Source organism: Xyrauchen texanus, chromosome 8, assembly GCF_025860055.1.
Source record: "Xyrauchen texanus isolate HMW12.3.18 chromosome 8, RBS_HiC_50CHRs, whole genome shotgun sequence".
NCBI classification, from domain to species: Eukaryota; Metazoa; Chordata; class Actinopteri; order Cypriniformes; family Catostomidae; genus Xyrauchen; species Xyrauchen texanus.
The window spans coordinates 24227864-24254647 of NC_068283.1; the positions used below are offsets into that span (position 1 = coordinate 24227864).

Sequence of the window (26784 nt, forward strand, 5' to 3'; positions counted from 1 at the left end):
ACAACAGAGAGGACTCTGGCACCTGTCCTTCAAGACAGCCTCAGTGTCAAAAATGTATCAAGGAGTAACACAGCTACTCTGGATATGAGTAAATATGGGAACTCTCTTAGTTGTCTTATCATGACAACTCTACAGATTTGACAGCCCAAAAGGAAATTTTTGCATGTGTGCAATATATTTTCTGTACGTTCACTAAATAACTCATTAGAATCCAATCTTGTTTTAAAACACCCCCTTTTTCTCCTCACCAATCATGAAGAATATGTTGACTGAGCTTACTCCTTCCTGTAACACCCTCCTCATTCTTTCCTTATTCCTGCTCTTATCCCCCCCAGCATTGGTCAGAGGTGACTGCTGGCTCATCGAGGGGGATAAGGGTTATGTGTGGTTAGCCATCTGCAGCCAAAACCAGCCACCATATGAGACAATCCCACAGCACATCAACAACACAGTACATGACTTGCGGCTCAATGAGAACAAAATTAAAACTATTTTCTTCACCTCCTTAAGTCGCTTTACAAACCTGACTGACCTTAACCTCACCAAGAATGAGATCTCATACATCGAAGATGGTGCTTTTGCAAGCCAAGCTAATCTACAGGTGTTACAACTTGGATATAACAAGTTAACCAACATGACTGAAGGCATGTTGCGAGGTCTGGGCCGTATGCAGTGTCTTTTCTTGCAGCACAACCTCATAGAGGTCATTGCCACTAATGCATTCTGGGAGTGCCCTAGTCTGAGCAACCTGGACTTGTCTTCCAACAAGCTTGCCCGTCTAGACCCATCCACTTTCACCGTGCTGGGCAGGCTAATGGGATGTGAGCTTGCAGGAAACCCTTTCCACTGTGGCTGTGAGCTCTACAGCTTCCTCACCTGGTTAGAGGCCTTCAACAACGTCACACACACCTACGATCGACTTCAGTGTGAGACCCCACGTGAACTGTTTGGCTACCCATTGCTGAGTCCTGTTACAGGACATGGACGTAGCGCTCGCTACATCCTTTCCTCTGTGTGCCGGGATGGGGTGCTGATTCCTGGGATGACTTCTCTGCCACCTGATCCTGATGCCTCAGGCATGGGACCTGATATGTTCGACCATATAGGGCCATACCATCAGCCCACAACTTCCTCCTCTTCTGACAATACCTTCAGTCCCAGCATCAAACTGCAACATGTTTCTCTGTCCTCTGCATCTCTTCTTATCCAGATTCCAAAACCATTCAGCAAAATGTATATCCTGGTGCAGTACAATCAGAGCTTTGTGTCAGATGTTATGAACTTGAAGAATAAAAAGGAAATGATTACACTCAATAAACTCAAACAAAACACAAACTACACCTTCTGTGTTGCGTCTATACGCAACTCCCAGCGTTACAACCACACTTGTTTATACTTTTCTACCCGAGCTCCTAACCCAGATGACATGATGCCCCCACCTTCCACAACCACCCATTACATCATGACCATTGTTGGCTGCCTCTTTGGAATGCTAATTTTTCTTGGCTTTGTCTACTACTGCTTGCGAAGACGTCGCAGGCAAGAAGAGAAAAAAAAAACAATCTGTGTGAAGAAAACCATTCTGGAAATGCGTTATGGACCAGAGGTGGCAGCAGCCGTAGCAAATGACCCCGCAGCTGTCCAGAAACTCCATGAGCAAAGCCACCATCAGCATCATCATGGCAAACTACCCATGTCCTCCTCCAGCTCTGCAACGCTAGGACATGGTTCTGCCAACACAAGCTCCTCTCGCCTGTCCTCCATTCCTCAAGTAGAGAAGATGGCTACTGCCTTCTCTGAGGCCATGGCCACTAAAGGCAATTACATGGATATAAGGACCTCTGCAGTAGGAGAGGAGAGAGGGCGAGATGGTGCACTGGTGCATGGTTTGCGGGATGTAGACCACAGGGGAGATGAAGGAAGTGATCTGGGAGATGATTCTGATGATGATGAAAGAGGGTCAGCATCAGAGATTTCAACAATAGCAATGGAAGTTGACAAGGTAAACCAGATAATCAACAACTGCATTGACGCCCTCAAGCTCGACTGTGTAGCAGCATCGAACACTTCCACCATGACTAGTGGTCCCACCTCTCCCCCACCTACTTCCACCTCTTCCCTGACTCGAGGGCTGATTCCCATCTCCACTAGTGTCAGTGATACGTGCCAAGTCGTACCTTCCCCAAAAATCCCCCCTCCTCCCCCTCTTCCCTTTACAGCCCCTCTGTCCGAAAGACCTGGGATCACAGGGGGCGGCTTTGTGTCACCGCCATACCGCCCTCCTCCACCAGCCTCCGCAGTGAGGCCTATTCAAAGACACATGAGTGCAGATGCAGCTGTAATCGTTTCATCCTCCAAGAGGCACTGCCGCCCGTCCAGTGGGAGAGGAGGTCGTGTTTATAGCCTGGATGTTCCAGAGCCCCACAGCCCTGACCCCTGTCAGTATCCAGAGAAGGGTAGCCCAGTCGGGTTCGGTGAGCCCATGGAGAGGCTCCCTTTGGTGGGTAGTGGTGGAGGTGGTGGATGTAGCATTGATGGTGGCACTGTAGATGGCATGGTCCTTCAGCAGCACCTGGAGGTACACCCAGACTTCCACTGTGCAGAGCATCGTCACTCTGTCCCAGCCCTTTACTATGAGGGCTCCCATGACTCTCCAGCCCAAAGGGTATCGTTCCTCAAGCCTCTGTCACGCACCAAGAGAGACACTACATCCTACTCTCAACTCTCTCCTCGACACCACAATTACTCTGGCTACTCCTCTAGTCCAGAGTACTCCTCCGAGAGCACCTTGCGCATCTGGGAGCGCTTCCGCCCCCACAGAAAGGGCCCACGTGAGGAGTCCTGTTATGTAACAGCTGGCAATGCCCTGCGCAAAAAAGTCCAGTTTGCCAAGGGGGAGGACTTGCATGACATCCTCGACTACTGGAAGGGTGTGTCAGCACAACAAAAGCTGTAATATAAGGAACTGCGTGAATACAAATCGCAGGTCTCCTTCACTGCCTGATAAACCGGAAGAGCAACTGTAATGGGGACATCAGGTTATGGCTGCAGTGTGCAAAACAGAGTTACTTTTGTCAGGGTCTGTGGACAAGTTGTTTTAAACTGATTTTGACAGCAGGAGTCATCAATGAGCCAGAAAGAGAGAGAGACTGATAATACACTGCATACATAAAATAGTCAGGTTATGGCTGCAGTGTGCAAAACAGAGTTACTTTTGTCAGGGTTTGTGGACAGGTTGTTTTAAACTGATTTTGTACAGCAGTCATCAATGAGCCAGAAAGAGAGAAAAAGAGACTGATAATACACTACATACATAAAATGACATTCACAGAAGTATAACTTTAGATTGGAGCACTGACAATTCAATGTATTAAAATATTCAGTGGTAAGGTTCCGGTGGGCATATCAATTGTCAATAACTGAAATAATTGTTCTCTTACGAGAGGTTCTCTCGTATTGCGTAAGCTAGCTTACGCTACGGGAAAGATTCATCTTTTCTGAGATATTGAAGCCAAAAAATGATCCTTAATTTTTGTATCCATTGTCAACGCAGTGCGGCAGCTGCAGACCTTGAGCGGGCTAGCTAGCGAGCTCATAGGTTGCTCTGCGGCAACTGCTGCAGCCTATAGACGAGCTTGGGCGAACTCGCATCCAATGAGAGGTGTCCGCGCGCTCACTGCAACAAAGCCCGCCAAAATGGGCGTGACTAGAGTGCATATAAGCGTAGTTCGTAGGCTGGAACCCTGATTTTCATCTCTTCAGCGAAGCTCTTCGCATCTCTGAACTGGAAGCCGCATCGCCGTTCGAGGGGCATCAAGCAAGCGTGGACAGCGCTCGAAGAAGCCGGCCGTCTTCGCCACCTTCAGCCGTCCTGCGAGCTACACCATCCGGCGACGTATCCTTTTTAAAGCAAGCTAGTTCTTATGAACTTCACAAAAGAGTACGAGCGTCTTTTTAAAGATGCCTCGCTCCACTTGCGCCTCATGCCGCGCCCTTCTCAGCACCGGAGACCGCCACGTCATCAGCGCTCTCTGCCTGGGACTGGGGCATGCAGAGCTCACCCTCACTGAAGGCGGATGCGATCTCTGCGAGGAGCTTCCGATGTCGACCCTGCGGGCTCGACTCGAAGCGCTCAGGACCGAAGCCGCCGCGCCGCCTTCCATTCAGCCGCGCAGTAAAAAGCGCCGCTCTCAAAGGCTGCCGGAACCAGTGGTAGAAGCGATTGCCTCACCGGAGCCCCTCCCTCGAGCATCGCCTTCACCCTCCCCGCCCACCCGGGACGCGCAGTTGCCGCCGAGCGGCTGCTCTGCTGCCATCTCGGACGAAGAAGCGGAGGATAAGGGCTGTTCCATCATGGCTTCGGACAGCGAGGAGTGGTCAGGCTCACACGCCTCCTCCTCGGCCCAGGAATCCAGCAGGACCCGCGCCGGAGTCGAAGGGGAACTAACGCACCTCCTCACACAGGCCGTCGACCGCCTCGGGCTCGAGTGGTCACCGCCCCCTGAGTAGGCTCCCAACAGACTCCACGCCGCACCTTTGCCCGCCCTCCGCGAGATGGCGGTCTAAGCTGGTGCTCCCGTCTAAGGCCTGCAGAACTACTTCCGCCTGTGTTGGCCGCGCCTATACCGCCGCCGGCCAAGCCGCATCTGCTCTGCATTCCATGGCCGTCTAACAGACAGAGGCTGTTTCAGATCTGACTAGCCAACTTGGGAGAAGCTGAACGCACTACGCGCCGCTTTCTCTGTCCGGTCTCTTCGGTTCCGCGGTGAGTGGCATTGTTGACCGTTTCTCGAAGCTCAAGCCATGAATCTCTTTCTGCCTCGTCGCGCTAGCTCCTCTGCAGGCCGCCCACGTGACCAGCCTCCTGCACGAGCCTCTTCACAGCGCCCAGCTCAACAAGCCAGACTTCTCAGCGTCGACAGGGCGGCCGCCCTCGATCGCGCTCAGACAGCCGCCGCAGACCGCCACCCCCCTGCGGGCCTCGGCCTAAGATTGTACTGAAACCTGAGCAACCGAAGTCCTCCTAGCGTTGTTGAGAAAACGACGGCTCAGTCCCGCCACGGCTGGACCACCGTCAAAGCTTCGCCCCCTGTCAGTCCCCTTCTCTCAGGCTACTGCAGTGGTGGATTCAGCAGCCAACAAGCCGGTGATACTACCCGTTTGCCTGCACTCAAACGCCGTTTTCACGGCGACCCAAAGAAATCTTGTAAAGAGTAAACATGCCTTATGTGTAGAAAATGTGCCCACAATCCAGTGCTCACCCCTACACACAAGCATTACACATCCTGTGTCCCTATCAGAGCACACTCACATAAGCGGTTACGACCCGCTCGAGTGTTAGAGTTAATAAACGCGCCCACGAGCCCGTGCGCGCGCCCCTCCTCTGCCCGCTCTGTCACACGGCCAGCTGTATGTAAGTCCCCTTCTCTCAGGCTACTGCAGTGGTGGATTCAGCAGCCAACAAGCCGGTGATATTACCCGCTTGCCTGCACTCAAACGCCGTTTCCACGGCGACCCAAAATAAAGCCTTATGTGTAGAAAATGTGCCCACAATTCAGTGTTCACCCCTACACACAAGCATTACACGTCCCGTGTCCCTATCAGAGCACACTCACATAAAGCGGTTACGACCCGCTCGAGTGTTAGGGTTAATAAACGCACCCACGAATCCGTGCGTGCGCCCATTCTCTGGCCGCTCTGTCACACGACCAGCCTTATGTGTAGAAAATGTGCCCACAATCTAGTGTTCACCTCTACACACAAGCATTACACGTTCCGTGTCCCCATCAGAGCACACTCAAAAGCGGTTACGAACCACTCGAGTGTTAGAGTCAATAAATGCGCTCACGAATACGTGCGCGCGCCCATTCTCTGCCCGCTCTGTCACACGGCCAGCAAACACTTCTCTGTATGTAAGTCCCGTGCCCGTGGCTATGCTTGCGCATCACTTAACAGACGTGACTCTTTCCCCATTCACCTCAATCGGGAAGTCACTCACAGAACAGCCTGTCCATGCTGTCTGCGAGCAGTCCAGCATAAGCACAGTAAGCGCGCTCACTCATTCTGTTCAGCACGCTGTGTGCGGCAATCAGAGCGATTTGGCCATTCACCCTCTAACATTACGCTTCAAAGCGTGGGAAGATATTCCAAGGATATCCGAATGGGTGTTAAGCACAATAAAACAGGGCTATTTGCTACAGTTCGATCACCGTCCTCCAGAGCGCGGCTCGAAACTACTTTGAACACGGAAGCAGCGTGCATGCTTCGTTCAGAAATAGCAAACCTTCTGTGCAAAAGGGCCATAGAGAGAGTGCCGCCTCCCCTGAGCGAGTCGGGGTTTTACAGCCATTATTTTCTTGTCCCCAAGAAAGACGGCGGCCTCAGACCAATATTAGATCTCAGGGTTTTGAACAAAGCGCTTGCAAAAAGACCGTTCAAAATGCTTACAACCAGCAAACTCCTCGCGCATGTGCGCCAGGGGGACTGGTTTATTTCTCTCGATCTGAAAAATGCATACTTTCAGATTCAGATAAATCCCCGTCACAGGCCATTCTTGAGATTCGCCTTCGACGGCCAGGTTTATCAATACACCGTCCTTCCGTTCGGCCTGTCCTTAGCACTCCGTACTTTCACAAAGTGCATGGACGCGGCGCTCGCACCCCTGCGGAGTCAGGGTTTGCGAATTCTGAACTATTTGGACGATCGGCTGATTTTGGCACAATCACATACGGAGCTTCTGTCTCACAGGACAGTTCTCCTCAGTCATCTGAACAGTTTGGGCCTTGCAGTCAATTGGACCAAGAGCTCACTACAGCCCAGTCAGGCAATTTCCTTCCTTGTAATAGAACTAGACTCAATGACGGCTCGCTTATCTACACAGCGCGCGCGCCGTGTGCAGCGACTAGCCGCGTCATTTCAGATGAACAGCCTCACACCTCTGAAGAAATTTCAGAGAGTGCTAGGCTACATGGCCTCAGCCGCAGCAGTACTTCAGCTAGGTTTACTGCACATGCGCCCGCTTCAGCATTGGCTAAACACCCGCACGTCTCGCCGGGCTTGGGCCACAGGCCGCCAGCCCATCAAGGTGACTCAGACCTGTATTTCAGCTCTGCAGCCCTGGACAGTGGCCGAATGGTATCAACGGGGAGTGACAATGGGAGCTGTATCTCGCCGAAAAGTCATCTCGACAGACGCGTCCAACACGGGTTGGGGCGCGGTCTGCGAGGGCTCTCCGGTTTTCGGCCTATGGTCAGTTCAGGAAAAGCTCCTTCACATAAATTGTCTGGAAATGATAGCGGTCGAGTACGTGCTCGTGCGCTTTCTCCCGGTCATTCAGGGTCACCACGTCCTGGTCCGTTCGGACAACAGATCTGTGGTATCCTACCTAAACCGTCAGGGCGGTGTCAGATCCAGGAACCTCTTCCATCTGACGAAACGCATACTGAGTTGGTCCCAGTGCCACCTGCGCTCGCTGAGGGCGACGCACGTGCCAGGCCACCTGAACGACGGCCCGGACAGACTGTCCAGAGACAATATTCCCCCAGGGGAATGGTCCCTGCACGCTCAAACAGTCCAGACGTTATGGCACCTATTCGGCAGAGCGGAGATAGACCTCTTTGCGTCCAAAGAGAACTCTCACTGCCCAATATTTTTCTCGAAAAGCGAGGACACGCTGGCCCAGGACTGGCCCAGACGCCCGCTTTACGCCTTCCCTCCCGTCTCGCTATTGCCACAGGTAATGCAGAGGATCAGGGAAACGCGTCACTTGGTGCTCCTCATAGCCCCACGTTGGGAGAATCAGACATGGTTCCCGGAGCTTACGCAGCTGTCACTGACAGCGCCGTGGCCCATCCCAGTGAGAGCAGATTTCCTCTCTCAAGCTCGCGGCACAATCTGGCATCCCCACCCAGAGCGCTGGGCGCTGCATGCGTGGGTGATCAACGACTACCCGTCGCTCTGCCAGAAGGAGTAATAAACACCATCATACACGCTAGAGCCCCTTCCCCGAGAAGACTCTATGCGTCAAAATGGTCTGTGTTCTCAAAATGGTGCACCGACCGAGACCTGGACCCGCGGACATGTGGGGTGTCGTCGCTGCTCAGTATTTCTACAAGAGCTGCTGGATAAGGGCAGATCCCCATCCACGCTCAAAGTGTATGTGGCGGCTGTTGCGGCGTTCGCTGAACCCCTGCACGGCCAGTCATGGGGTAAAAACGAGCTGGTCATCCGCTTCCTCAGGGAGCTAGAAGGATGAACCCCCACGCCCCCATCGGTTCCTATCTGGGATCTTTCTATAGTTCTCGAAACTATGAAAGCCCCCTTTCGAACCACTTCAATCCGTGGATTTGAAATACCTTTCACTCAAAACCGTTTTTCTGACTGCCCTGTCATCAGTCAAACGTGTGGGAGACCTTCACGCGCTGTCTGTCAGCGCTGCGTGTCTTGAGTTTGGACCAAGTGACTCCAAGGTCATTTTAAAGCCTAGACACGGCTATGTTCCCAAGGTGATCGGTACTCCTTTCAGAGCACAGGTCATTTCCCTATCGGCGCTGCCAGCACCCGATAGCGAACGCGACGCCAATCTACTTTGCCCGGTTTTCGTTTCGTTCGGAGGGTGCACCAAAGGTCTCGCCGCCTCGAAACAGACACTATCTAGATGGATAGTGGACGCTATTGCTGCTTCCATTCACGACATATGTGTGGCAGCGGGATGGACTTCCCCCTCCACCTTTGTCAGATTTTACAATATGGAAGTGCCCGCTCTGCAGGCAAAACTACTAGCGGTTTAATACGCTACAGCTCCCCTGGTGAGCTGCACTGATGGGACACATTCCACACAGACCGGCACCGCCGCTCTGTCGTTCCCTTCCCACTATGTGCTTATGTATTACACAATCAATGACCCGCATTCTTGCCGGCCAAATATTATTTCCCCACTCATAAGGGCTCCCCGGGTCCCCCTTAATTCCCTGGGGCTCATACAGTGGATGCTTGGCGCGCACGGCGTTGACAATGGGTTCCCGTAGCGTAAGCTAGCTTACGCAATACGAGAGAACCTCTCGTAAGAGAACGTATCGGTTACCTAACGTAACCTCGGTTCTCTCTAGATGAGGGAACGAGTATTGCGTAGCCGGCCGTGCTCGCGCCACGGCGACTTTTCGCTTCAGTCAATGAAAACCAGGGTTCCAGCCTACGAACTACGCTTATATGCACTCTAGTCACGCCCATTTTGGCGGGCTTTGTTGCAGTGAGCGCTGGACGCCTCTCATTGGATGCGAGTTCGCCCAAGCTCGTCTATAGGCTGCAGCAGTTGCCGCAGAGCAACCTATGAACTCGCTAGCTAGCCCGCTCAAGGTCTGCAGCTGCCGCACTGCGTTGACAATGGATACAAAAATTAAGGATAATTTTTTGGCTTCAATATCTCAGAAAAGATGAATCTTTCCTGTAGCGTAAGCTAGCTTACGCAATACTCGTTCCCTCATCTAGAGAGAACCAAGGTTACGTTAGGTAACCGATACGTTTTACTCAGTATTCATCTGTGTATTCATCATTCATATCAATGGTGAGACCTTTGTAACAATGGTTTACAAGGAAATGTTTTAAGATAACAAACTAGTAATTACAAAGGGTATTTTGCTATAATATTGGTTTATGAGGACATTTCTAGTGTCCCCATAATTCAAATTGCTTAGAAAACATACTGAATTATGTATTTTTTTTTTAAATGTAAAAATGCAGACAGATTATTGTGAGGGTTAGGTTTAGAGATAGTGTTAGGGTTAGAGGATAGAATCTATAGTTCGTACAGTATAAAAATCATTATGTCTATGAAGAGTCCTCATAAGGATAGCTGCACCAACGTGTGTGTGTGTGTGTGTGTGTGTGTGTGTGTGTGTGTGTGTGTGTGTGTGTGTGTGTGTGTGTGTGTGTGTGTGTGTGTGTGTGTGTGTGTGTGTGTGTGTTTTAGGAGGGTAAAATGATGACGAGCCTGTCAAAAGCAATCGACCTACCATATTCCAGAGACTGTGCACAGGGGCGACAATATTTACATTTCAATAGCACCCTTAATGTGAAAAATAAAAGAAGAGAGGTAAGGAAAAGATAAAAAAAAAAAAGTAAATAAAATTAAAACAGAGGAATCTCCTGGGGAAGCTTTGGAATAGTCAGGTGTGTTTGGCAGCTGCTTGCAGTGCTGAGCAGCATGACATAAATAGTGCAAGGGGTGCTAGAGAAAATACTGTATACTCATCCGGGTCAGTGAAAATGTATAGATCTGTGTTTGAGATTAAACAGGCCCGTTATGTGCATATAGTTCTTCTCATCTCTGATTAATTTTTAATAGTATTTCCTCATGAGAGGTTGCCTTGTCAACTGTTTCACATCATGGGCACAAAGTAGCTGTTGGCAGCAGAGGTTTACGTATTCTGTTCCTCTACCCCAGGGTCAGTTTGTTTAGTTCATTAATTGGCTGTTGTAAGTCTGTTGCTGACAGCTGGGATATCCAACAGGCAAACTGACCTAGACATTGTTGTGACACTTTATTTATTTATATATCTTTTATTTTTGTGGAATTATTATCCATGCTTCTGACAGTGAGAAAGTGATTGAGAGTGAGAGTAGTTTCTTGATACATATTTAATGTTCTTGTTAACATTTAAAAACCTTAAGTTTCAAAGTTGCTTTAATAAAGCTCATATCCATATAGCACTTCAACTCAAATATAGATCTCATAGGACTTTTCATTTATTGTAAAAATGACAAATAAATGAGCTCCAACAACTTAATCAGCCATTATTTTATTTATGTCCAGTTAGATTATACAAATTCATATAACCAAGACTAAAGTGTATAATTTAGTGTGCAGGGTAGGGACCCAAGACCTCCAATTTGATTCAAAGAGATCGCTCTCTCAGCAACCACATTAAAATTACAGTTTCATGAACCAATAAACCAAAAACTGTGATTAGTCATACATGCCTTTACAACGCACTCTCATAAGTAGGAAATGACAGTTGGGACATCCAACAGGCAAATAAAATAAAATTCACAGTGTTTACTCAATAAAATAAATTGTATTCTAAAATCCCGTTCCTAATACATGGCTTAACATGAGAGCTTACAGTAATTTCTACTCTTTGTCATGGGCCCTATAGTTTGGGATCCCTCTTGGGAAAACATATTTCCCATTTGATAGTTATAAGGAAATTAGATTAAAAAAAAATGCAAATGCAAACAGCTCACATGGGGGTTATCATTAGGAGGCAAAGTAGAGGCCCTCTGTATTTGGCATCAGTTGTTTTTGTGCCTTCAGTAAAAGGGCCCCATTGTCTGTTTGTAGGTTTGTCTGTTTGCTCTTTACCATAAAGAGCCTTCCTTGCTCCCATGTCTAATAATTTCTTAATTCTTGTGCTGTTCTTTTGTTCATTTTTTGTAATCCATACCTTAATTCAGAAAGGTGTTTTTTGGGGTGGGGGGGGGTGTGTGTTCATATTCCATCTGTCTCACCATATCTCTTGATTCAGTAAGGTCTTTCAGTGTAAATACATAGACACCGGCCTACATTAGACACACTCAGGCACCATGTCTCTTTGGTTTGCTCTCTCTTTCTGGGGCTTTTGAAATTTTCAGTTCAAGGTATGTGATATACAGTAGTCTGGATGTTTCAGACAGGGATCAAAGTGACAAAACAAAAAGGTTGAATGCTTGTTTACAGGAATCTTGATGGTTCACATATGGAGGAACGGCAGCAGCACAGCATATACAGTGTGGATTTATAGTGCACTGTGTATAATTATAGAGGACATTACTCACAGACACTTTCGAGAGAATGGACCCTATCTGGACAAACCATTTTCGGGCAACTGAAATGGACCCATGAAGGACTGCTACCGGAGGCTTACTGTGACAAATTCCTTTGTGAACTTGATTTTCAAACCACTTGGATTGGTCTTAAAGAACTAAACATGAACACTCAATCAAGAATGACTGTTCAGCTCTTTGTTTTTAGATATGTTTTTTTATTTTGATTGTGTCTCCCTTCATTGCAAAGAGAATTAACAAGAAGTGTAAAAAGAAAAAAGAAAAGAAAAAATGCATTCACACTACTGTGCGAATGCATGACAGCCATTTCTTTTACATTAATTCAAGGTTGTTTAAAAAAAAACAACAAAAAAAAACAGAGAAAATGAATGAATCAATTGGCATGGCATCTATAGGGATTTTTCTGTTTTAGAAACTGTATAGTTACTGCTTTCTTTATTGTTATTTAATGGAGGAGTAAGACTGTTTTCCCACTGAAGGGCAATCTCATTCAACATTCCCTCAATTTTTTCCCATTCGTTCAGGCCAAACAAGCTAATCTATTATTTTGAGTTGGTCTCTCTCTCTCACTCTCTCTTTTTTTTTTTTTCTCTGTCAATTCACATTTTTATATTATCAGATGTTATATTATCTCACTCTCTGTGCTGCAATCATCTGCTGGGTTTATTTGTTTAAAATCCGTTAATTCTTTTTTTATTGTTTACTTTTTTGGAAGTGTGCTTGTACATACAGTATGGCCTATCAATCTTAGCTTGACAAATCATTGAAAATTGCTCAGCTCAGCCAAACAACTTGTTTGATTACTACTCTACTACACAACAAACAAAAAGTCGTTATGGTAATGCCACTTTCTACCCGTACTAAATTGATCGCAATGAATGGTTGAGGTCAGAGTTTTGCCTCTCAGAATGCTGCTGTTGTTATGGGATTTGAAGAATGCATGTGTCCCTTTCCCTCACTCTGAATCCTGTAAGAATAATTTCATGTTATCAAATTGTTTTGGCATCAATAGTGTATTTAGACATTAGACTATTATTTATGTGGCATCAAAAGCCAGATCATGAAGAACTTTAAAGTTGGCCCAGTCTGAGATGTTGACAAATGTTACTGGCTCATGTCAAGGTATATGGAGAGCTGGTGGGATGTGTAAGGTTTACATTTACATTCCACTTGCTTTGACCTGACAAAATGAAAATCACATGACATAGGAACATGTCCAGTGAAAATTCCAGATGTATGTGTGTAACACCACAAGCTTTAATTGCCTTTTTTATACAAGCTAATAATATTTTGGCAGCCATCTCACTGTAGTTGGGTTAAGGATGCTTGTACTAAGAGTAGAAAATACTTTGACATTAATCATTGTCAGCTTTCAGAAATATTACACAGAGTGTAAAGTGGATTACTCTTCCACAGCAGGTTTTACTCTTTCTAAGCTCTTTAGCGTACTCTTGGTATTAGACACTTTAGAAGGAGATTGGCTTGGAGAGAAAAGAAGATATGATTTAATACTTTGAAACAAGATTGTCATTCCAGTTCGCCCTCTTTTTATGGCCTTTGAATTACAAGAAAGTAACAAAGGTGAAAACTTCTGAGGTAATTAACTAGAATCCAAATGTGAGAAGTACTTTCATATTATAAATCCCTTATTCATTATTTCTTTTGAGATGGAGGTTGTTTGAGGACAAAGCTTTCACTTATTTATATTTTAGTTTACATTTTGTAATGAATGTAACATATTTAAAAGCAATGACTTCTTACGAGAACAGAATCCATATTTAACTAGACTTATTAATTACTCAGGACCAAATATTGTTTTTCAAGCTTAGTAATGTCCCTTTTTTACCACAAAATGCATATGTCAGGTTGGGCAAATGACAACATGCAACACATTTTGATGTTTCTTTGAAGGGACCCCTTGTTTGCCTTGTGTGTCTTTGTTCAAGCTCAAAAGAAGCCTAAAGAAAATAATTCCAAGCGTCTCTGGAGCTAGGATAATTGTGCCTCTTTTATGAAGCTTTTAAGTCATTTTCTCCCTCTTTGCTCAGAAGAGCACTGCACTGCCAAGCAGCCATGTTATCCCAGTTTTTTTTTCTTAAATGTTGTTCTCAGAAATCTGTCGATTTTTCTGTATGGTGGAAAGTGCAGCAGGATTGCGAGATTCAGGCTGGAGGATGTATAAATGGAAATAGTTTGAACTTGAGGACACAATAATAGGGCAGATTGCTGTGTTTCTTCAACAATCAGCACAGAGGCATTGATAAATGAATTAATTCATAAATCTTTAATTAGACAGATCACGTGTGTCATTTAGATGAATGAAGAGACTGATGAAGTGGAGGAAATGGGATAACACTGAATGAGCTGAAACACTCATCAAAGTAAGATGGTATGATGAAAACACATTAAACACTCAGCATCAGGAGACAGTAAATCAGGACTAGAGATGGTAAAACAAGTGTGTGGGAGTACTTTGAGAGGAGAGAGTGAGAAGAATGGAAAGTAAGCAAGCTGTATAATAAACTGATAATGACTGCTTGAATGGATAAAGGATGCGCACAATCTTGTTAAATGTTTTGAAAGTATGGAAGGCTAATATGCAAATGATATAATGACTGGATAATTTCACTTGCTTTTGAGGTCATAATCTCATTAATGAATGGTTACGTGACAGTAATTTACCAGCAGAGCACACTCTGCAATCGTGGGAAACGCTTAATGGACACACAGGAATAAGGAAATCGAAAGAGATAAAAAGGATTTTCCCAGCGTTTTACACTAGGGAGACATGGCTGTTAATTCTGAGTACTGTTTCATCCCCCTCTGTCACTCGTTTCTCAATTAACTTTAAACTAGTTCAGGTTGATTTCCCTGTGATTTTCCACTTATTTCCTCTGCACTTGTGTCACTCTCTGTTACAGGCCGCAACATAAATTCACTGAAGCTTCACTACCATATTTAGACCATGGATTAACATGCAGACGTATGAGTGTAATGTTTGGGGAATGGCGGGCATTTATTTTCTTTGTTCTCATCATGTGCATGTTTTGTTAATGTAGCTGTTTAATGAAACCATAAAGGTGCACTTAGTAATTTTTTGTTTGTTTTGCTGGCTGATAAGACAGTAGGGTACAACAGGGTTTAAGGCACCCCTTAAGGAAATCACTATTATTGTCTTTAGGGGTACAAAATTATTAGTGCACCTTTAAAACTTATAGAATAAAGAGACAGACACAGGTCAGTTATCAGACATTACTAGTGTCAGAAACAATATTATATTAGGAAAAACTATTTTATTTTTTTCTGTGGAAACATATGCATGTGTTATGTGTTTTTAGGAATAAATTATGGCTGAGGATGCAGCCATTCTGTGGCTTCGAAAGCCTAGTTTTGGCACATTATAAAGCGGGTAGAAATCACAGAGTAGGAGTTTGTGGAGGTGGTGTTTTATTCAGGGTGTTTGAATAAACCTTAGTTAATTTTATTCTTTTTACAGTGAATTTCAACACTTCAGTAAAGTGTTTAGCTGAATCTGCAGGTGAACAATGTATAAAAATGGGTGACAAAGGCCTTTTTGTTTTTCATTTTGTTTTGGTAATCTCTTAAAACTAATAGGCTGCCCTCACAAGACATTGCCAAGCAGTTGCTGGGTCTGTCTCTATGCTCTTGAGCTGAGTAGTATCTTTTTGTATAGCTATGGACTGGGTTAATGCAATGAGTTATTCCAAGTTGTCAGAAAATTTAGAAATCTGAAACCATGAAAAGTGGAAGAAACAAAGTGTTATGTTTGCATGATTTCCTGTATTTTTCAAGAGAAGAATTATATTGTTGTGTATATTGAGTGGATATTTGTTGCAAACAAAGTTGTCAGAACTTACCATCATTGTGATGGTTTATGCCAGAGTGTATTTTACACATCAAGGATGTGTAATGCTGAACTTCTTCTATTGTATCAAGTCAAACTCTAATATTCTGTCATTGAAATGTTCACTAAAGTTTCAAACCTCAAAAGCCATGGAAAAGCTTTGTATTCTGAAATACAATTGCCAAATGTCAGGTAACTAGACAAATTAGCAGTTTAATTCTTGTTTACCCCTATTAGTACATCAATATAGGAAAACATTTAGTGAGTCATAATGGTCTGTGTTGTTTAGTGCCAAAATAGTCATTTTTCATTTGTGGATATACCTTAGATGTTTCATGAAAATACAATGCAAAGGCAAAATGAGATAACACTTCAGTTCATCCACTGCATCCAACTCAGTACCACGACCCCCAACAGACTCCAGATCAATAAAAGACTGTTTACAGCACATCCACTACATTAACCTTGCAGGTGTCCCATGGTAGCCCTTGCCTCTACTGGATATTTTTTTCTTCCCTTGCATGGCTGCTTGTAGGATCAATGCAAAGGCAAACATCAGCAATGGAATGTTTCAGTATTTCTGAGAACTCGGCCGATGGGGGGAATAGTCTACTGGCAGTTAAAGTGAGGAGTTTGATTCAGGAGGATCTCTGGAGCCTGTGGAGGATGTCATTCTCTATTTTCTCTGACTGAATGAAGAGAACTGCATTGATTATTCAAGGCCGAGAGGCCACAAAGGCATGTGTAGTGCCAAAACCACAACACCAAAGCTAATCATCTTTGAACACTTGCCAGTGGCTTTTCGGTCAGAGCAGAGAGCACTAAACAGATTTGAAAGAAGATGTGTCATATAAAGACTCTTGGTATTTGTTTGTGAGAGTCAAAACTAAAACATTTTGTGAAGTTTGAGAGGAGTTTAATGCTTATTCTTGTTATTAAAGGAATGGTTCAGCCAAAAATGTAATGTATTATTAAAAATTACATTCTTGAAAATTTTTTAATAAACTGAATTTTCTTTTTTGGGTGAACTGTCCCTAAAGATGCTGAATCAGAAGACATGTTAAGGTGAAAAACAAATAGCCAGAAGAAAGATTTGAGCATTGAGAAGAAACTTGCAAGTGGGAACCAAAGCTTTTTCATGACCTTTTCAACACGTTCAGCAGTTCCAACTGTGAGCTACATGAATATTTCAAATTTGACAGAATCTTTTTTTTTAAATTAGCAATTATAGAGCCTCGTCAACTATTTATTCTTCGAAACAGATGTATATTAAGTTGCCTCTTTCTTTTGTTAATGTACGGATGTAATCTCAAAAGGACAATTTCTTGGATGTGAGTAAATAAGCGTCTTTGAATGGTTTACTTACATTTCTTTTGCTGATAATCATATCCTAAATTTTCTCCACTACAAATACTGTACAAAAGATCTACTTCTATATTTGCAATAAATTTGTAATGAGAAAAAGTTTCAGATTCAATAGTTGTTTTATTCAGACAACATAAGATGTGACCTTATATGCTATATATAAGATTCTTACACTGCTTGCTGGTCTGTCCTTATCAAAACAGCATTTAAGCTGACATTTTTATATTGTTGATGCTTATTCAATTCAACCCTAGATTAAATAGACTAAATGGGCATAACATGGAGAGTGAATTCACCATGTTACATTACAGACAATTTTCAATTTCTTCAAAAAAAGTTATTGAGTCACATCACCAGTCAATCAGTCCATGACATCAATTGAAGATTTACCATTCTCAAGTGCAAATCAACAAGATCCTGTATCTTCAGAATCTAATGCTGTTTAAATAAAACATTTTCAGATAAACCAATCCTGGGCCTACTACCTCTGTGAAATGTTTACCTACTCCCTCAGATTTTAATAATAGATCAGGACTTGGTTTTATACATTCAAATGTTAGTAGTCTTGTTCCTAAAAATGAATCTGATTAAGATTTGGGAAAATATGACTAACACTGACATAATGGTTTTATCCGAAATTTGCCTTAAGAAACTGATGAATACATTTTTATTAATGGTTACAATGTCTTTAAAACTGATTGGGTTGATAAGGGAGGTGGGCAGGGTTGCCATGTATGTAAAATCCAAGATTATTAGCTCTGAAACTCTGCCAATCATGAAAGATAAACAGTTTGAGGTCTTGGCCGTCAAAGTGGGTGTATCAAAGGATACTCATATCACTGTGGTTGGCTGTTAAAGACCCCCGTCTGGCTCAAAGGATGCTCTTCAATCTATTTCAGATATTGTCCATAAATTAAGTTACTCTGAATTCATCCTTATGGGTGATTTAAATTTGGATTGGCTTTCAGGGACTTCAGATTGTTTTAAAGAACTGTGTGACTCCTGAAACCATGTGCAACTTTTTAATGCACTAACAAGGCCAAATCCCAAAGTTCAAAATAAATCTACCTAGCTTGATTTAATTATAACGAATACATCTTAAAAATACACTTCAATTGGCATATTTTGCAATGACATTAGCGATCATGGAGCAATTGCTTGTGTTAGGAATAAAACGTTTCCCAAGGTTAAACCCTGCTTCATTTTTAAAAGATATTTTAAAAGAGTTACTCTGATTCCAGATGTTAAAATGGCATGGGAATATTTTCATTCAATATTTTTGTCTATCTCTAATAAACATGTTCCATTTAAGAAGTTTAGAATCAGTGGTAGGAACAATCCCTGGTTCTCTGACAGTCTTTCAGAAAAAATTAGTTTAAGAAATAAATCATGGGCACAAGCTAGATTTACAAACTCCTCTGCTAATTGGACAGCTTTTAGAACCCTAAGGAACAAGTGTACCTTAATGACCAGAAATTTCAAATCAGAGTTTTATCTTAAGTCAGTTACAGAGAACCTAAATCACCCCATCAAAATTCTGGAAAACTTTGTCAGGTACACATGTTGCTTCAAGCCTCCCTGAACGTGTTCTGGTTGGTTCAGAGGAAATAAAGGACAAGGCCGCTATTGTCAATCAGATATACAAATACTTTATCCATGCTGGACCTGTATTAGATGGCAAAAATGCAAATACCTCAGTCCCTTGTTCTGTCACCATGAAAATGTATAGAAATTGGGATTTGTTAGATTTTAAACCCATTCAGTTGCTCAAGTTTGTAAAGCTCTGAAAGACATTGACCACAAAAAGGTTTGCTGGTCCAGACAATCTGGATCCTTATCTTATAAAGATGGCACAGATATTATTGCTGAGCCCATTACTTATATTTTTTATATGAGTCTTTTGACAAATTTGATACCGAAAATGTGGAGAGCTGCCCCTTAGATGGGTTCACCCCTTACATAAAGGTGGAGGCCCCTTAGAGTTGAACAACTACCATCCAATTTCCGAACTTTAAGTCCTGGCTAAGATATTTGAATCACAGGTAAATGTGCAGTTAAAACAGTTTTTATCTAATAATAATATTTTATGTGATTTTAGAACTGGTCACAGTACCATTACTGCTGCAATGGCTGTGACAAATGATCTTATTGGTGCCATGGACAATCAACAACATTGCGCTGCCTTATTTGTGGATCTAAGGTGTTTGATTCGGTGGACCATGAATTGCTGCTGAACAAATTAGAAATAGTCCTAAGGCTGTTAAATGGTTCAGAAATTATTTTGTAGATCGAACTCAGTGTGTCTATGCAGAGGGCCATGAATCTGTTTTTCTTGAGATAACTAAAGGTGCCCCCCAGGGTTCCATTTTGGGACCTATTTTGCTTTCCTCTTTGCTTTCCAATTCCAAATGAATTGTGTACGACATTCAATAAAAATTACACCTGTATGCAGATGACACTGTCATTTATACATATGCTCCTTCCACATTACAGACAGTGCAAGAGCTTCAGACTGCATTTCAGTCCTTACAAACTTCTCTGCAGAAGAAGTTTTTTTGATTTTTGAATGCTCAGAAAGGTTTATGGTCTTCTCAAAAGCTTGTTTACAGCTGCTTGATGATTTTAGAATTCTGACATCCAATGGTTAATCCATTGAAAGGGTGTGCTCGTACAAGTATTTGGGTATATGGATAGATGGCAAGCTTTTATTTAATGTACATATTGCTAATCTAGTTTGGAAGATCAAAGTAAAGATTGGCTTTTATTTTAGAAATAAATCTTTCTTTACTTTTAATGCCAAGAAAAACTTGTGGAAGCCAAGTTTCTGCCTGTGATTGATTATGGTGATATATTGTATATGCATGCAGCCTCCTCTATGTTATGAAGCCTTGATTTAGTGTACCATGCATCTCTACATTTCATCACAATTGAAAAGTCTCTTACTCGCCATTGTATTCTTTATGATTTAGTGGGTTGGACATAATTGACCAATCACAGCAATTAACAGCATTGGTATATTTGTATATATAAGCTATACTAGGTAAACTTCAAGCCTACCTTTTTAATGTACCACGGGCTGTGACAGATCTGGGGAAAACTGCATTTTCCTACTATGCTCCTTGGACATGGAATATTCTACAGAAAGATCTAAAGTTAAACTTATTTATATACATTGATGAATTTAAGGGCATCATAAAGAATATGGTGAAGGAGGCATGTGACTGTTTTTCGTGAGACACCACTGTGTTTAAAGAGCTGCTCATGTTGATGTTTATAGGTTACATTTTAATATGTTGTGAGTTTGAATGGCTGCTAACTTGGCCAAGTCTCTCTTGAAATTATCTCAATGGGACTTCCTGGTAAACTAAAATACAAATAAATCATTGATGCAGTGGTATTCTGCATCTGAGTTTATAATGATTACTCCTAAGTGAGTTTTGCTCAGTTCAAGGTTTTTGTTTATTTAAAAAAGGTTTACACATGAATAGCATTTTTTTTAAATATGTTGAAAATTATGCACACTCACGTGAGATGAAGACATGTCACGTCATGTCAGTAACCCAATGAAAGCTGTATTTTTGTACATGGAACTGGTTGCCCCCTCATGAGTGCTGCCATGTTATCAGCACATGACACTTTGTCATGCAATTGACTTTTTGTCATGCAAAATAACCCACGTGTAGATCCCCACTCATCGTCTGCCTCACCTACTTACGTAACAGAACGATCGACCATGATGGATCTAGCGGTTCAACAGGCGAACTATAGACTTCTCTGCCTAAAGCAAGAGGACCGTCCTGTGGAGGACCACATCCGCGATTTCCTCGAGCTGGCGAGTGTCGCGGACTTACCGGACTCCTCCCTGGTGGTTTTCTTCAGGGACAACCTGAACAGTTCGCTAAAGGAGCGGTTGCCACCGGCGACGTGCGGCTGGACGCTCCTCGAATTTATGGAGGAGACTCTGCTGGCCTGCTGCTTGCCGTTCACTGTGGGCAACGTTGAGGAGGACCCTGCCTCTCCTCCCACAGTGGTGACCCCCCAGTTGTCCATGGCTCGTCCTTTCACGCCTGCCCCGCCTGTCAGCGAGCCAACCCCCACGCCTGCCTTGGTCAACGAGCCAGCACTGCCAGCTTCGTCCGCCCGGAGGAGGAGGAGAAGAAAGGCTTCCACTCCCCAGCCCACACCAGCCACGGTCAGCGAGCCAGAGCCCACGCCAGTCACGGTCAGCGAGCCTGAGCCCACGCCTGCCTCGGTCAGTGATCCAGCGTTGTCAGCCTCGCCCTCCCGGAGGAGGAGGAGAAGAGGGAAGGCTTCTGCTCCCCAGCCTCTGCCTTCCCAGGCTCCGTCCCCAGAACCTCCCGCGGCTCTGCCCTCTGTGTCCAACAAACCAGAGCTCACGCATACCACAGTCAACAAGCCAATGCCTGCAGCCCCGAACGTCAGTGAGCCAGTGCCTGTAGCCTCGAACGTCAGTGAGCCAGTGCCTGAAGCCTCGAACGTCAGTGAGCCAGTGCCTGAAGCCTCGAACGTCAGTGAGCCAGTGCCTGAAGCCTCAAACGTCAGTGAGCCAGTGCCTGAAGCCTCGAACGTCAGTGAGCCAGTGCCTGAAGCCTCGAACGTCAGTGAGCCAGTGCCTGAAGCCTTGAACGTCAGTGAGTCAATGCCTGTAGCCTCGACCGTCCCAGAGCCAGCGCCAGTAGCCTCGACCGTCCCAGAGCCAGCGCCAGTAGCCTCGACCGTCCCAGAGCCAGCGCCAGTAGCCTCGACCGTCCCAGAGCCAGCACCAGTAGCCTCGACTTCAATCTCAGGGCCTTCCAGGGCTCCGCCTCCTGAGCCTCCCAGGGCTCCGCCTCTCCAGCCTTCCTCGGCTCCGCCACTCGAGCCTTCCACGGCTGCAATCCCAGAGCTTTCCACGGCTACGCCTCCTGAACCTCCCTCGGCTTAGCCTCCAGAGCCTCCCTCAGCTCCGCCTCCAGAGCCTTCTACGCCACCGCCTCCCTCGGCTCCACCTCCCGAGCCTCACAGTCCTCCACCTCTCGAGCCACCCAGGGCTCTGCCTCTCGAGCCTCCCAGAGCTCCACCTCTCGAGCCTCCCAGGGCTCCTCCTCTCCAGCCTTCCAGGGCTCCAACTCTCGAGCCTCCCATGGCTCCGCCTATTGAGCCTCCCACGGCTCTGTCTCCAGAGCCTTCTACGGTTCCGCCTCCTGAGCCACCTGAGTCTTCCACGGCTCCGCCCTCAGAGTTCCCCATGGCTGTGGTCCTGAGGCCGACTCCCAGGCCTCCCGAACCTGTCCTTGTCCTGTGGCTGCATCCCAGGCCTCCTGAACCTGTCCTTGCTCTGTGGCCAGCTCCCAGGCCACCTAAACCTGTCCCTGTCCTGTGGCTGCCTCCCAGGCCTCCTGGACCTGTCCTTGCTCTGTGGCCAGCTCCCAGGCCACCTAAACCTGTCCCGGTCCTGTGGCGGCCTCCCAGGCCTCTTGACCTGGTCCTTGCCCTGTGGCCAGCTCCCAGGCCTCCTGAACCTGTCCCTGTCCGGTGGCGGCCTCCCAGGCCACCTGACCCAGTCCCCTTCTTGTGGCCTTCTTGGACTGCCTGTCTGCCCCTTGTGCCCCTGTGGACTGCCTGCTTGCCCTCTGTGCCCCCTTGGGCTGCCTGTCTGCCCCTTTGTGCCCCTTGGACTGTCTCTTTGGCCCTTGTGCCCCCCTTGGACTGTCTGTTTGCCCCTTGTGCTAGCCCTTCACTCCTTGGACAATTTTGTTTTTTGTTTTTGTGGGTTTTTTCATTTTCCTTAGGATCGTCTGGAATCCGCTCCTTTGGGGGGGGGGGTTATGTCACGATTCCCTTGTTGTCTGCCCCGTGTTTCACTAGTCATTGTCACAAACTACACTTCCCATAGTTCCCTGCCCTCATTACTGCCAGCACTCAGTCATTGTTCTCACCTGTATGGCGTTTATTCCTCATTACCCCTGTGTATTTAAACCCTGTTGTTTCTCCATTCCTTGTCGATCGTTTTTTGTGGATGTCAGATGTAGATGCTTTGCCCTGTTCTCCATGTTCGTGTTCCCTTGATGTTTTCATGTTTTGGTTTCATTTTTCCCATCGTTATTGTTTCCTTTGTTCCTGTCTTGTTTATTTTCATTTTGTTCAATAAAGAACCCGCGTGTAGATCCTCACTCCTCGTCTGCCTCACCCACTTACGTAACAATAGGCTACGTTATAGACACACTATATTAAGCAGATGTAAGAAGTAAGCAGAAATATGAAATTGACCTTGATATGTTTCTTAAAATTAGAGGAAGGAATAATGCTGATATCTGACTTGAGCAAGTTAAACTCACATGACACAATCAAGCAATTGGCCTTTTTCACTGTGAAGAGCCCTTTCCAGTGTGGCCATGGTGTTCAGGTGTTAAAAATGTGTTTGAGGCATCCTCCACATCCATAACAGTTGGTGAAGTTCTACAGCTGCCCTTCAAGATTTTATGTGTGATTTTATTTGACGGGGTCACGAGAATCTCCCTAGCCAATCTTGATGATGGATAACAATAAAAACAGGACAGGGAAGTAGTGAACACAGACTGTGGGATATTAGCACATTAAAAGTTCAGTTACAGCACTTAAAATGTACTCAAGTAAAGTAAAAGTATACAATTTTAAAAGTATAAAAAAAATGTTACATTTGTGGGGGAAACGACGTAATTCCAGTAACGTGAGTATTTGTGAGTATTAACCAATGTTACTTTACATCCCTGAAAACAACCCAAACTCGAACATTATATATCTACGAACTTGACACGTTTCAAACCAGATTTCTTTTATTTTTCTAATTTTTATCACCTCAGACAACCATATTTGTCAGTGAACCATTAATATTTTTTATATTGTTTATTTATTTAATAACTAAATAAAAGCTTTACTATGTTATGCTCATGATAATAATAATAATTAAAAAAGTGCTTCTCACTTCACGCAAAACCTCTGTCCCTGCTCAACTTCCATACGTCACTGCTCACATACTCTGGCTAGGTTAGTACAGTACGGTCCGGTACCAGTCAGATACTTTAGCCTAAATCATTACACTGTGGGAGTCAAAGCTTCAAGCCAAAGAGCTGAGACATTTCTCTGCAAAGGCTCCATCACCACAGGAACATCTCTTGATGTTTTCACTTTTCCATTGTAATACATCACAGCAGTCAGTTGCACTCAAAACAGAATATCTCCTTAAAGCAATCCCTCCAGGAATTTGCGATCGCAAGGATGTGTGCATACTCAACCAATCTCTGCATTGTTATGTAGCTTACAATTTTGTAGAATTTCTGCAATTTCTTTGCGTTAACTGTGAATCTGAGGTAATACGATCGCTTTTCTCCATATTGACATAAGCTCACAAACTTGAAGCAGTCAAGACATATCCAACTGCCACTGTATCATCTCCACTGTTGCAAAGTAAGCATCTTTTCTTCTCCTCTGTGTCACTGTGAGCAATTAACCCTGCATGTATGAACCAGCAACAACCAAGAACATTTGCCATTACATGAAAGTTCAAGTGAAACGGTAATGTTTTCTGTTTACTGTTTAATGTTTTCGGTAAGCCTTGTCTAAACTTTTAAATGTTCAATCTTATTCTTAACATGCTCTGTAGGAGCTGCTCTAAATGGTCCGTGTTGCCAGTTGGTAATGGCCATGGATTTGGAATGCATACAAAATGCAATGTTGCACCAGAAAATGACACTCAACATTCATGAAACATGTTCATGGTTAGCATATATATATAAATATATGAGCTTAAAATTCCTAATTTGCATAGTACAATGTGATTCTCAATGTGAGAATTTCAAGTTCACAATAATCGCAGTTCTTTTAGATAATCATAGTTAAACTAATTATTGCAATCAGCTGATATAATAACCGCGATAACCCTCATTTGTGTTTTTAGTTTTTTATTGTAGGTCTACTATTTTAATCTTAACAAAGTTTACTTGCATTGTCTGAAGCAGAAGATTTCAATATAAAAAATAATTTAGGGTCTTCCATTGAACACAAAAAACAATAATCAGGGAAAAGTGCAGCAAAAGTGCAGCAACATCCCGGTGGGATTGTTGAAGGAATATTTCAGATTAAAAACAAGTTAAGCACATAAAATAAACCTATATATACATATAGGTATTGTTCTTAGATCTCCTGCTCTCTTCGCTGTTTCTTCTTTTACAAACATTTTATATAAATACATTTTACAAGTTCAATGCAACTAAATTAAATGCATTAATCTTTTTAGTTAGTTGCAAAAGAAGTAATCCCATAAATAAGCGCTCATATGTCATCGTCCACCATTTTGATTCAGCAAGTCAGTTCTGGTGAAAGCAGACAACGTGGTTAATATTACTGATCCAAACAGACTGCCAGGCAGCATCAAAGACACTGAGCTATTGACAATATGCAATCTACCTGAGACAAGATATGAGCAAAAAAAGAATATATCTTTGACTATTGTAAAGTTAATGTTGTATACAAAAAAGTCCTGCACCGGTTCATAAAATCAAAAGTTTTGGTCTGAATGAATGCACTCACTTACATAGTCCATAAATAAAATATAATAATAAAATCCGCACACCAGGCCATTGAGGTAACAAAAACAGAAAATGAGGTACAGAGTCCAAGATCCATTGAAAAGGTTTTACTGAAGATTTGCAATGTACAATAACAAAAGTGTACAAATATGCACAACAAACAAAAAGTGGAAATATTTTTTTTTTATGAATATTGAATATAGCAAACATTTCAGTCCTTTGTGGACTATCCTCAGTGCTTAATATCTAAATATCATATAAACTCAGCAAAAACAGAAACATCCTCTCACTTTCAACTGCTTTTATTTTCAGCAAATTAACATATTTAAACATTTGTATGAACATAAAAAGATTCAACAACTAAGACATAAACTGAGCAATTTCACAGACATGTGACTAACAGAAATAGAATAATGTGTCCGTGAACAAAGGGTGGGCCAAAAAATGTAACAGTCAGTATCTGGTGTGGCCACCAGCTGCATTAAGTAGTGCAGTGTATCTCCTCCTCATGGACTGCACCAGATTTGCCAATTCTTGCTGTGAGATTTGGCATTTGCAAGTTCCCGGACATTTCTGGCGGGAATGGCCCTAGCCCTCACCCGCCGATCCAACAGGTCTCAGACGTGCTCAATGGGATTAAGACCCGGGTTCTTCGCTAGCCATGGCTGAACACTGACATTCCTGTCTTGCAGGAAATCACTCACAGAACGAGCAGTATGGTTGGTGGCATTGTCATGCTGGAGGGTCTTCCCTGTAATGCTCAGCGTTTAGATTGCCCGCAATGACAACAAGATCAGTCCGATGATGCTGTGACACACCGCCACAGACCATAATGGACCCTCCACCTCCACAGTGTGACAGAGAGAGAGAGCTATACGGACTGCTGTCCGACACCTGTGTGTGTTTGTCCTTTTGGTTGAGTTTTATATTAAACTATTATTTATATTGTCAAGCCGGTTCTCACCTCCTCCTTTCTATTAATCTCTTTACACTGGTGCCAAAATCCAGGAAGGAGCGATGTGCCGTAGTAGACTTCTCGCCTCTACCATCCACACCAAAGGAGCAGCCGCTGCCATCTGCCTGGAGACGGAAGAGAAGAGCCGCCTTGAAGCATAGGAATGGCCGCGAGGGTAGTAGGTGCTCCCAACCAACTGCCTGGAGCGGTTA

General features: G+C 44.2%; 1 protein-coding gene across 1 annotated transcript; it reads left to right on the forward strand.

The window, feature by feature from the left end:
- The first annotated feature begins 262 nt into the window (after positions 1-262).
- LOC127647373 (protein phosphatase 1 regulatory subunit 29) lies at positions 263-2956 on the forward strand. Its single transcript, XM_052131565.1, has one exon. The coding sequence runs from the start codon at positions 263-265 to the stop codon at positions 2954-2956; it is 2694 nt and encodes an 897-aa protein (XP_051987525.1).
- The last annotated feature ends 23828 nt before the right edge of the window (positions 2957-26784 follow it).